Raw genomic sequence first — 13,757 nt, forward strand, 5'->3', positions numbered from 1 at the left:
ATAATTAATTCATGATTTCAATTGAAGTGAATTTCTGTTTTGTGAAACGGCTTTTGGCAAACCAGTGTTCAGTTGATATATGCTTTTCTACCTCAAACCTCGCTGACCTTGTCTCCCGATTCAACTACAAATGATAAAGTAGGAGGAGGAAAAAAGCGTGAGCCCAAGAGTTTAAACAATTTTTAGAATTTTCAAAACAAACCAACAAAAGGTTACATTTTTGCAATTCATTCATTATCCAAATCGCTTATCCTCACAAGAGTCATGGGAGGTGCTGTTGTTGTTGTTGTTAGGTCACCTCAGGCGCCTGAGGATTACCCTCAGCAGCGCTGAAGCTGTCACTGGAACGCGGATTAGTTCATCCAGGGGGTAGCCGAAGGTGTGGGGCAGTGCAAATATCTCCGGCTGGATGAAAAACGTAGGGTGCCACGGTCCTGGGTGGCAGCTCTGGGTGGTTTTGTTGGATTTGCAGGCCGCGACGGGCGGTCTCTCGGGAGACACCTCGTGAAGGTTCCAACTGTTGTCTCCCCATGGGAGGTGCTGGAGCCTTTCCCAGCTAGTAACTGTCCCCAGGCCGGGGACACCCTGAATTGGTGGCCAACCAATCGCAAGGCACAAGAAGACAGAAAACCATTCACGCTCACACTCATACCTAGGGGCAATTAGGGATGTTCCAACAGCCTACCATGCATGTTGGGATGTGGGAGGAAAGTACCCCGAGAAAACCCACACAGGCCAGGGAAAAAGCTTGACCCCACTCATTGTGGAGGTAGGGGTGTTGAGACACGTCCTCCGTGAAGTCAACCCCAGGAAGGCTAGAGGACCGGATGGAATACCAGGTACTTAAGGCATGTGCTGACCAACTAGCACCAGTGTCATCTGATCTCATCTCATTTTCTGAACCAGGCCAAAGGCGGGGGACACCCTGAATCGTTGGCCAGCCAATCGCAGGGCACAACGGGAAGGACAGCCATGCACACTCACACCCATACTTGGGGGCAATTTAGAGTGTCCAATCAGCCTACTTTGCATGTTTTTGGAATGTAGGAGGAAACCGGAGTACCCGAAGGAAACCCATGCAAACTCCATACAGGTGGACCGACCTGGATTTGTCCCCAGGACCCCAGAGCTGTGAGGCCGATGGGCTAACCACTCGTGCCATCAGTACCTCTCTCAACAACTTGGTGCTGAATGTTTCCAAAACCAGAGAACTCATCCTGTACCTCCGACGGAACCAGGCCACTCTGTCTCCCCTGAATATCATTGGCTAATGTGTATTATTTATTTTTTGTAATTGTGCACTTTGTGGTGAAGCTTTAAATCTCATTATACTTGTATAATGACAATAAAATCATTCACTTCAATTGAATTTGACAATCAAATTCCACACAGTGAGGACCCACCCGGGATCAAACCGCCGAACCCAGAAGTGTGAGATTCCGCCCATTTTTGCAAATTTTTTCTTAAATTTGTCTTGGCTATGCATAGTTTTGTCCTTCTCAAATACTAAATCTTGAGAAAAACACGAGCAATTTAACCATATAATGACAAAATCAGTCCCAGATCACAGGAGCGGAACACCTGCTGCCGTGTGTTATGAATGCATTTTTCAGCAGCTGTGACAGACTCAATTGATCCTTACCTTACCTAGAGAAATGCTATGAGTCTCCAGCTGCAAACTGACACTATTGCACCATCAATTGATTTATATCTGCTAAATGTTCTTTTTGTCTCTCCAAGATACCTAATAGAGCAGTAAAGAGGCAGGAGTGTGAACAAAATACACAAGAGATGGACTTCAGCAAACAAGAACGGGTGAAGAAAAGAATAAAATAAATATCCTGTAACAAGAAGAAAAGAAAAAAAAGTGTATATAATTTTGCTTCACTCAGCATGTCAAGTCAAAACCTTTAGTGGGTGGGGAAAAAGAGCTTATGGTGATGGCAAGAGAAGCAAGCAGGCCAGAATACCCTGATATTACTTAGAGTATTGTTGTGAGTAACACAGAACAAGCTATGTGAAGAAAATGGAAATACAGTTAAGTGGGCGAGTTACAAGGAAGCTGGCTAAAGAGGATGACAAGGCAAATGTAATAAGGAGGAGGGCAAAAGAAGGGATGGGGAACAGAAAGGGCATTCAGATTAATGAGTCATCACACAGGAGTAAAAGAGAAGTAGGAATTCTAAAGATGAATGAAAAAGCACAGATAAAAATTGAAGATGAAACAGCTATTTTGATACCTTTCAATCTGGGTTTACAACCATAATGCTGGATGACAGCTCTCTTCTAAAAAAAAGTGTTGAAAACTGAATTGTCTATATTATTTTTGGAATCCGCATGATTCTGCTTCCTGTCATGATTTTGCTTGCTACTCCACTTTTGGGGAGATTCCACCTCACCCTGCCGCCATTCCACCTAGTATAAGGAAGCTTATTACTCCTAATCACCACCACCTTGCACATTGTTTTCAGTCAATAAAAACATAAAAAAAAACTGATTTCGTTGCGGGCAGAAGCGGGCTTGATTCCCGCAGGCGGAGGTATAATTGGGAGTGCGGATGGTCGTTTGTCTCTCTGTGTGCCCTACGACTGACTGGTGATCAGTGTAGGGTGTAGTCTGCCTTTCGCCCGAAGTCAGCTGGGTTAGGCTTCAGCAACCCCCGCTACCCTTTCGAGGATGTGCGGTATGGAAGATGAATGAATGAATGCCGTCTGCTCGATATGAAGCAATAAACATTGACACTAAACTCTGAAACCATTAACTAATCAACCAAGGCAAATCAAAATGGCTTTAAGCACCATCTCGCCAATTTTTTGCTAGGAAAACATAAACACCAACCTATTTTCTAATCTAGCACTATCAAGAACACAGAATAGAGTGCATGTGTCAAAATAAACAATACCCTCACAGAGTACTTTCCAACAATCCAGGTGAACATGAATGGCAAGGCCAGCTACAAGGTCCAGGAATGATGAGCATTGCACCAAAGAAATGCGGCTATCCATTTTTTTGTACTTGTGCGTCATGGCTACGATTAGACCCACAGATGTTTCATAGGTGGTGAAATTTGTCAGATTGATTAGTATATTTGATAATACCTTCCGAGGGGTTAGGCGGCGTGCTTAGGCCACTGCACCACCATCAGGTCATCCCATTCAATCCCATAGGTGCTTTGTCTTAATACTGGGTTCCTAGAGTATTTTTATTTTATTTTATTTTTATTTTTTTACACAGTCGACCAATACTATTTTTTAAATCATCCAGTTACTTGAGCTTATTTCATAAGACACCTCTGATCTGGACCATCTTAAGAGATATACAGAGCCTCACATTCATATCTATCACCTATGCAAGACTGTTACTAAGCCCATTTGAAGTAATTTGAGGTTCAGTGTCTTGCCCAACAACACTTCAACAAGTAACATCCTAGATTCGGAACATTTAACCTTTAGTGAGTGAAATACCCAGTCTATCAACTGTACCATCCTTGGCACACATAAACATCACTTTATTAAATTACTTATGCATTAACAAAAACAAAGAAATGTGAGGGGTTGTGTTAAACACTAGCCGTGAGACTATACTATGAAAAACACGATACAACAAAGAATTTCCAAGATAAATGTAGCACTTTTGACTTGTGAACATTAAGTGTTGATTTACTCTCTATTTGGTGTGAGTCTAAGCACAAAGCAAACATCAGCATGTCAATTACAGTAGCCTGTAAGACTGTGCTGATGGGTTTTTATTGCCAAGGAACTATATTGACTGTGAACCACGTAATCGACTTGGGTCAATCTGACAAATAGGGTGACTGAATTCCTGAAAAGCAATCATCTTGGATTGTGTTCAAATAGTACATACTATACAGTAGATATATGGCATGTACGGCAGACCTCGATTTAGATAGATTGTATATTCGACAGACCTAGATTTGGTGAAAGAGCACGCTTGACTCAATCTGTTATGCAACATTTGTTGTGCAAATATAATTTCACAAGACTAAAATGAACTCCTTTACTTCCATAGACAGTTATAGCAAATAAATTTTAATTGTAAAGGCTGGATCCTGTTTCAATTTCATCAACAGTGATAGATATCCAATCCAGTTTGACTAGGGGCGCTCCTACCAAATATGAAGAGCTGGGTCTTCAAGCTCAGGCTTCACACTTGCATCCGTCATGATGCCTTTTGAGAGTGTCCGACACATAAAGTGTCCGTGAGCGGAACTCCCACAGGAGTTTGGTTCTGCACGGTGCTAACAAGATATTTTATGAGGGAAAATATATATAAAACAAAACGAACATACAAAACCAAAAGAGGTCAATACATCCATGTGAGCCATCACACTCCTAGTCAATATAGTGGAAAATATGTATACACAGTTTTGAGAAAGGAGGTCCGGTGGGCAAGTAGTTGACCTCACAGTTCTTTGATTGAGGGTTCGATCCCTACCGTCTGGAGAAATAACATTCCGAGAAGTGTTCTAAAGTATGTTCTGGTCACACGCCGCTAAAATGATGTGCTCCCTATATTGACAAAGTGTGGAGCGTAGACATGATATCTGGATTGGCCAGTTGTTGAGGAACAATCTGTTTTAAACTTTGGGTGAGTGAAGCAGAGTTGGACCCAGTTGCATGGAAAAGAGGCGGAAAAAAGGAAGTGCGGGTGCTCTAATGTAATATTTATAATAACAAAAAGCAGTTTACAAAATAAAGCATTCAATAAAAAAAACTGTGAAAGGTAACCAAGCAACAACAAAACCAGGACGTAAGGACAGAACGTAGAGTACCAAAATAATCACAAAGAATATACAATCATAAGATGGCGAGACCTCAGAAAGTTGTCGGGCATACATAATGGGAATCAAAATGCTAAAGCAATCCTCGGACAGCGCGCTGATTGTGGCTGTTGTACTAGATGTAAGAATTTGCCGCAGGCGTGTTGCACCGCCCGCTCCTTTGGGTTAATCAGCTGCTGGGAAGACACAGAGTCTTCACAGACAACAGACTGCATGCTGTCAACTTATACATTTTTTCTGTATTTTATACATCTCATCTCATTTTCTGAACCGCTTTATCCTCACTAAGGTTGTGGGGGGTGCTGGACCCTATCCCAGCTGACTTCGGGCCAGAGGCAGGGGACACCCTGAATTGGTGGCCAGCCAATCGCAGGGCACAAGGAGACAAACAACCATTCGCACTCACACTCATACCTAGGGGTAATTTAGAGGTCAACGTGACCTGGATTTGAACCCAGGATTCCAGAGCAGTGAGGCCGATGCGCTAACCACTAGGGTCACCGGGCCGCCGTATTTTATAAAATTTTTGATCATTTCAAATTGTGTACTCCGTATAACAACTTTTACACGGGAAAAGAAAGTAAATTTTTATAAGACCGATCTCGTCTTACCCATTTCGGCTCTAATCTGGATCGTCTCGGTCTCTGGTAGCAAATGACAACGTCATAGCCAATTGCTAATTTTGTCATGCTTCAAGCATGATATGCGCACGCGCGTCTCGTTATTTCTGTTTCCTTATATTTTTTGGTACCTGCTCTATTCTTTACCAACCATCTCCCCTGTCACACCCGCATCCTGTCGTCAGTCACGTCCACCTTTTCACTATGTAAATATATCGCGTCAGCAAGCAATGTACCCAGACAGTCAAGCTGTCAGCGTCATGCAGCAACATCTACAGAATCTTGAATTTAGTGCATACAAAATGCAGTGCCCCTGATTGGGCACCCCGTCCACTTTGGTGGAAAATTTTAGATTTTTAAGTGCGCCCTATTTGAATAAATATCTGCCACTTTGTGCTTGTAAGGTTTATTATCATTTAATAAGGGGAATTGCAATCATTAATAAGGGGAGCAATTGGCCGGGATTGACAGGTATGAGACTCAACCCTGTTGATGATTTATTAGTTTTGTAGTTCGTGGTTTGTAGTGACAGGAGAAAAAAGAAGTTGTTTCCTATTCTCTTTTATCACATCGCATGTTGTCCACACGCACATGAACTATTTGTTGCATTGTGCTTCGCCGCAAGAGAGGCGACTTTGGATAGAAAATGAATTGAACACGAGCTACGTCGCATCTCATGAGTCTTGCCCATAATGGGCGCGACACACGTGGGGCAATGAGCAATGGCGTAATCCGAAAGTTATCGCCATTAGGCTGTGAACTTTCAAATGCAGGGTTTGTCATATGTATCTTAGCCGCGAGAGGATAGGTGATTTTGTAATTTTCGCCTCTTTGCATGGAAAATGAATTGAACCCGAGAAACCAACACACGGGAGGCTCCAGCACCCTCTGCAACCCTTGTGAGGATAAGCAGTTTAGAAAATGAATGGATATGTGGGTTGGTGTTTTGAATCTTGCTTTACTAAAAAAAAAAAAACCTGAAGAACACCAACGATTTTCCATGCTGCAGCTTTTTATGAACTAACATACCGTGTCGCAAAGCCGAAATAGGGTAAGCGGTTTTCGCCTTTTCGCATTCGTTCCATAGAAAATGAATTGCTTATTTGGCCTTAACACACAATTGGCTTTCAGCACCATAGACAGTTCATTTGAGTGTTGAGCGTGTGGTTGAATAAAAGTGCTTGTCATAACTATCCTACTATTGAATACAGTATGTGTCATACAATTTAATACCATCTCTGCCTTTAATTTATTTTCGCACTGTTTGGAATGCTACCCTAAAATGTGTCGAACAACACCTCAGCTACCGTACATCACATTACATTAGAAAGTGTAATTGGACACGGACAAAAACACATGATTAATCAAAGATATTGTTCAAATAATGTCAGAGGAATCAAAGTTAAAAAGAAAGATATTTTGCAAATTCGAAATTAATTTGACATTAAAATATTTGGACTTAGCCAGCCATGTGTTTATCCTCCACTAGGAAATGCAACAAGGACCTAATAATTGTCATCATAAAAACCACTACATTGCTCAGATGGCATCACGTGATAGCACTCAAAACTATGTTTCTTCGTTTTGGTGGCAAGATTTTTGCGCTCGTCCTGTTGGGGATAATAATGCGTCTACGGTTTAACGTGAACTGATGCATCAGGATGGATTCTGTTTGATGTAGGGTGAAAAAAAGTAAATGTAACCAAAGCTTCCCATGTGGACACTGAACAGAAGCAGTGTTAGATGGAAGAGGACGTCTATAATGTGGCTAGTTGGAGGAAGAGGAAGCCTGTGGTGAGGCAGAGAGAGGGAGAGGGAGAGAAAGAGAGAGAGAAATAGAGAGAAAGAGAGAGAGAGAGAGAGAGAGAGAGAGAGAGAGAGAGAGAGAGAGAGAGAGAGAAACAGAGAGAGAGCGAGAGAGAGAGAAGGAGAGCGCATGTCCATTTGCTCCATGCGTCTGCTCTCCAAGCTCGCCAATCTTGCAACGACTTTCCCCACTCCTCCTGCCCGCCTCTGTGTTTCCATGTGCAACGGTCACACTCCTGCGCGATCTGTGTATGCAGGGGGATATCACGGCAAGAAACCCATCATGGAATAGGACGACTACCTTGGGCAAATTACACTGTATACGAGGAAAATATTCCTCTTTCTTCTGTCGTCTTTCCCCTTCAATTCTGTCAATGCATCTCAACACTTTTTGAGGGGACCCAACTGAAGAAACATGAGGATTAGTATTTTCTCTTGGCACTTTCTGGGCTCATGTTCCATCCTCTGGGGTTTTGCGACAGGAGCATTCCCCAGCTCAGTGCAGATTGGTGAGTTTGAGAGCTTTTTTCTTATTTATTCATTCATTTTTTAACACGTTTAATACACTGTATATACACATATGCATTGTGAACATCTCAAAGAAAAGCAGCTACAAATATTTTAGACACCAAAATTGTACTCCTGGCAAAATTCCCTAAAGATTGTATGTTTTTTTACTCTAAAAACAAAAAGAAAACATTGACAATTATGTACAAAGCCTTATATATTTAATATATAAGGCATATATTTAAAAAAACATGATTTTTATTTATTTAGATTCGATCTCTTTGGATACTGCAGTACTTTCTCTCTCCCTCTGTCTATGTCTTGGCTGTATCTCACGTTCCCCTTCTTGAAAAAAGAAAAGGGATTCTTTCCCACCACACTAAGACAAAAAGTAATAAAGTTTGCCAAATCGATATCACCGTTGCAAATGAACCCACGTGCAATTGAGCTTGTGTGACATACACACTACAGGCAAATGGTCCAATATGTGATAATGAATTCACTGCATCACTCCTAATGGGGGTTTGGGGGGATGGGGAGTTGGGAGATCCTATAATGAGATTCATCTCCTTGACTCTTTCGACCAACAGCTGCCAATAAACTTATTATGCTAAATATTTTTGCAAACTGGTACCACATACACATCTGCAATGCTGCCTGGACACATACAGCACATCAAATGTGCAATGTCGTATGGAGTGTACACACAGAGGCAAGGGTGCCGTAAAAGGGTGGCTGGCGGATGATTCTTGAGAGTCATAACTTACAGGGGACCTTTACCTATATTAGCATATTACATGCTTCATGATGTTTCATATAAGGTCTGATTGTATGAGCTGTTATTGCACTACATGGCGATGCATGTTGCCTGTATACCAACGCCAATTCAAATGGGGACCAGTATGCAGACACCGCTGATACGAGATAAAGGTTCTGTATACACATACATGACCTTTTCTGTGTGTCTGTCTAGTCAATCACTTGAAGAGTAGAAACGATTTTTCAGCAATGTCATTTCACAGAAAGATACGGTCTGCATTTTTAATAGTTTGAGTTCATCCGAAATAGCATGCTATAAAACCTCTTAATTAAATGCAGTCTTTTAAATTCCATTCCCCCAGGGGAATTTGTATCACATTTAAGTGGGGAGTCCACCTTACTATGGTGTGACATTCACATGCAGTGGGGTGTGTACAGTTGTTGCGCTCCAGCACAGAGGTTGTGGGTTTGATTTCTTCCTTTGGTGACCTGGTCTGAGTATCCTTCAGCAAGATACTGAGCCCACAAGTTCTGATGCTGTGTCATCAGTAAGTAAATGAGCACTTTGAATGCCTTAAAGGTGGAAAAGCACTTTACAAGTTTAAGACCATTTCAGCTTGTTGTCACAGATATGTTTGTTTTCCACACATTTTACTCTGAATTGCATTACTGAAAAGCCATCCATTTTTTTCTCTTAATTGTGATCTCAAGCTCATCCATCTATGGGTATTTGCACACTAACGACTATATTACAGGTGCAAAATCCCATGTTGTTTGAATAACGGTGATAAAACTAATTAGCCGAGTGGTTATCGCGCCAGTCTCACAGTTCTGGGGCCGAGGATTCGATGCCACATCGCTGCTCACTGAGTGGAGTTCGCATGTTCTCCCGGGCTTGTGTGGGTTTTCTCTGGGTACTCCGGTTTCGTCCACCAATCCAAAAACATTAATTGTAGGCTGGTTGGACGCTCAAAATTGTCCCTAGGTATGACTGTGAGTGTGAATGGTTTTCCATCTCCTTGTGCCCTCCGATTGACCGGCCACCAATTCAGAGTGTCCTCCATCTGGTGCTCGTAGTTAGCTCGGATAGGCTCCAGCACCCCCCGTAACCCTTGTGCAAATAAGCGGTTCAGAAAATGATGAATGAATGGATGAACTAATGTAGAGTTCTATCGCATAAAGTCAGTTAAAAAGTCAGTCTAGCACTCCTCAGAAGGGAAACAGAGTTGAGAATTGATGGATGGACTATTTGATGCATAAAACAGGTCAAATTCAGTGTGATGTTAATTATACTGTCACTTTATTGCAACTACATTCCCACTTCCTTTTTGATACACGACTTATTCAAGCGATGTTTTTGACTGTCATGGTTCCACTTAAGTACCTAAGCACCATCTTAAACCGACTAAATCAGAGCAACAATATTTTTCAACACCATTTGTTTTGATACAAATGTTATTAAAATAACATCATCTTGTCAGGTTTATCAATCGTCCATTTTTTTTTCTGTGAACAAGAGTTCCCCATCTTGTTGAAACGATCCTGCTTTATAGTCATGAGATCACACTGTGAGTTACTTCCTGAAAGATTAAACTAGTTTGAACTTCTAGCGTGATGAATATACATTTACACTAAGCTAGATGGCTCTTTGTCATGATAATGTCTACGTTGATTTGTGTGCTGCCGACTCCTCCCTTGTAATCGTTTCACTTTCCCTCCTAAATTTTGTTCTCTGACAGTTGAAAGATGAACACAATCACTTTGCTACAGATTAGTAGTTCATTCCTTAAAGAAATGAAGAAATCTCCGAAAATGTATTCGATTTAGAAGGAAGATAATTACATTTTAAATGTAAAATTACGATCATCAGCTAGGCAAAAGGAAAATTCCCAAGCAAAAACATAAAATATTTGAGAGTACTGCAGACCCTCTTGTCTTAGATCTGAAAACTGACAAAAGTCTATTGTTCTATTAACACAAGTCATATTTTATTCATTTTCACTTCATTGGCATAGTTGCTGGAGTTAGATTACAATGTCTCCGACTTAGTTAATATAAGGATCCCCTCTGAGACTCCTTGTGAATTTGTAAAAGCTTTCCTCTGCATGGAGAATATGCGGTGCTCTATTCTCAGCCATAAATGCGTAAATCCCATCAGTTGTTGCTCTCACTTTTTAACGTTGATTTATGATTTTGGATAGCTTGATTTTGTCTCATGTATTTTATCTCTTGACAATTTCTCATTCTGTCTGATGGGATTCAAGCCTCTTATTTTAAAAGGCCAACTGACACAATGTATTTCCATCATCATCCCTTTTTTTGTATAGCCTTTGCTCTTCTCTTATGTGCCTGACATTTTTGTGATCTGGCCTGCCTCTGTTATCAGTTACATCTTCTCAAACTCCCAATCATTTTCTCTATTGACCTCTGACACGCTAGTTGTTCTAATATATTTTTCTGGCAATCCCTCCCACCTTCATTAGTTTTATTTTTAATTTTGAAATGTACAGCATTGGTATCAATGAATCTGTGTATGCCAAAACACAAATTACATTTTCAAATTGTAATGAAGAGCTTAGTTTGTTTCCCTCACTCTCTCCTCTCTCGTCCTCTTTTTTTTCACCTGCCCTCCCACATATGAATTTATCTTGGTGCACATCTTTATCCTCTCCATCATCTTTTCCTTTGTTTTCTTTTCTAGGTGGCTTATTCATAAGGAATACTGATCAGGAGTACACAGCGTTTCGACTAGCTATCTTCCTTCACAACACCAGCCCAAATGCAACGGAAGCTCCTTTCAACCTGGTCCCACATGTCGACAATATAGAGACAGCAAACAGCTTTGCAGTCACCAATGCATGTAAGTACTGCATCTTGGCCTTCTCGACACTACTTCCTCATTTTAGGTGAACATTATTTCATATCTGGACAATGGACAACTAAATGATCTATCCAGTGTATCTCTCTCTCTCTCTCTCTCTCTCTCTCTCTCTCTCTCTCTCTATATATATATATATATATATATATATATATATATATATATATATATATATATATATATATGCATGTGTATATATATATGTGTGTATATATATATATATATGCATGTGTATATATGTGTATATATATATATATATATATATATATATATATATATATATATATATATATATATATATATATAGATATAGATATATAGATAGATACACACATATATGATAGTTGGGAAAATGAACTGTTATTTAAAACGTGCCTAGTTTCACAGTTTTTTCTTCACAAATTTCTGTCTGGCAACAAGTGGCTCTGAAGAAGTTACTGCATATTAATCATCCAGGTTTAACTGTCTACTAGATAATTGAAATTGTATTCCCTTAGTAAACTTTTTTTAATGATGAATCTTAAATATGTGTAGTTTGTTTGATTGATAACATTGCTCTTTTAAAAATAAGAATAAAAAAAACTTCATAAAATGTGTTGAGGAGTCAATTTTCCAACAGTCATTTCCCCACTATTCAACCCTCTGAAAGAGGCTTTTTGCCGGTGTAGTGGTAAAACAACCTAAAAGCAAAAACAAAAAATATGGAATAATAATATTCTCAATTCCAGAAGAATTGGGATAATTAGAAAATCTCTGAATTGGGATAATTAGAAAATCTCTGAATTGGGATAATTAGAAAATCTCTGAATTGGGATAATTAGAAAATCTCTGAATTGGGATAATTAGAAAAACTCTAAAATAGGCTTTCAAAGAAATCACTGCTTTCGAAAGATAACTTTACCCCATTAAATTTTGAATGCAGAAATCACACATCAATAATCACTTTTGAAGATCTGTTGTACTATCAATGGGATGTTGAATTTGCAAGAACATAACTATATTGTGCCCCATGTTTGTAACACAAACCAAACAGTGAATCTTTATATTCTATTAACTATTAAAAGAAAAACAAAAAAAAACAAAGAAAAGCCTGCCTACAAAAAAGCCTACACGTTGTCGGATAGAGGTTCCTCTGTGTATTGATTTCCTTCCTGGTTACTTGAAGTTAATCTTTTAAAATCATATTATGACTGCATTTAAATCTCACCCTGGAGATCGAGGGAGGGGTGCTTGTATTGGCCAGTATATAATATATATTAGGTTCAGCTTTCTCTATTTGGCAGATGTCTGTGTGCTGTCCACCAATCTACAAGTTGTAAAAACTTGTGTAATCAATGCCTCTCTTTACGTTGACCTCCATTTTAAAAAACTGAGCTGGTGGAATTTAACAAAAAAATTACTATTACATTTGGTTTGCAACAATGGGACAATGATGAAATAGTGATGTCAATGATGCAATGTGATCTTAAGGGACAGTATTATACTGCATATAATAGATTTCCTTGAATTACACGTGATTCCAGGCAACATTTGTCAGTGAGAGGCAGTTAATTACAAATGGCATACAAATGCGTCATTAAGTAATTAAGTAATTGGTTCTTCACATCACCGTGCCCTGTGGTTGGCAGGGAACCAATTCAGGGAATCTCTGCCTTGGCCCCACAATTGGCTTGGATATTCTAAGGATCCCCATGGGCCTTTTGAGGATAAGCGGTATGAATGAATGAATACAATAGAATGAAATATGAAAATACAGTCCAACTATAAAGGCTGACCACATTGCATTCCGAAGTTATAACAATATTTTGCTCGCCCCGTGTGTAAGCCGCACCCTTAAAATTGCCTTAAAATTGTTGAATTTGACAATTTCTCATTTATAAGTTCCCCCCTGATTCACAATTTTCACCTCCATATTCATGGTTTTAATGAGTACAAATGTGTTACTTTGAAGGGAAATCTTAAGAAAAATCATCACACGTGCTATTTCTGAGTTACTGTATGAATCAAAAGCACATTATTAGCGTCAATATCATAAGGAATTAATTCATCCAGTAATGGTTGTTTTCTTACTACAAAACCGAAAATAACCAAAATTCCTCAAATGTCACTTTGTGCGCATTTAAGCCGTACCCTTGGTTCAGTCATCATTTTTTTTGTTACAAATACAGTGGTACCTCGTCATACGACCGCTCGTCATACAAAATTCTCGTCTTACGGCGGAAATTTCGATCAAATAATTCGCCCATCATGCGATCAAAATTTCGTGATGCGACCAAGCCAGGTCTTTTTTGCATATCTTTCGTGTATAACAATATCTACGAGCACGGAACGATTAATTCAGACAAGTTTCTCATACGACCAGGAAACGCACAACCTGCGGGCAAAA

The 13,757-nt window shown here is 39.8% G+C and overlaps 1 protein-coding gene and 1 long non-coding RNA gene across 11 annotated transcripts in view; one reads left to right on the top strand and one right to left on the bottom strand.

The window, feature by feature from the left end:
- LOC144084046 (uncharacterized) overlaps positions 1 to 13,757 on the bottom strand; it is a 64,387-nt gene that overhangs the window by 33,957 nt on the left and 16,673 nt on the right. The window lies entirely within an intron of this gene.
- Positions 7,351 to 13,757, top strand: part of gria4a (glutamate receptor, ionotropic, AMPA 4a) — a 132,466-nt gene continuing 126,059 nt past the window's right edge. For all 10 annotated transcript variants that reach the window (XR_013303705.1, XR_013303704.1, XR_013303706.1 and 7 more), the window contains exons 1-2: positions 7,351 to 7,736; positions 11,195 to 11,353. Coding sequence is in view for 7 of the 10 variants with exons in the window: in XM_077612311.1 (XP_077468437.1) it covers positions 7,643 to 7,736; positions 11,195 to 11,353 (253 nt within the window). In the remaining 3 variants the exon portion in view is untranslated. The remainder of the gene's footprint in view (positions 7,737 to 11,194; positions 11,354 to 13,757) is intronic.

The sequence above is a fragment of the Stigmatopora argus genome, chromosome 10, assembly GCF_051989625.1.
Source record: "Stigmatopora argus isolate UIUO_Sarg chromosome 10, RoL_Sarg_1.0, whole genome shotgun sequence".
NCBI classification, from domain to species: Eukaryota; Metazoa; Chordata; class Actinopteri; order Syngnathiformes; family Syngnathidae; genus Stigmatopora; species Stigmatopora argus.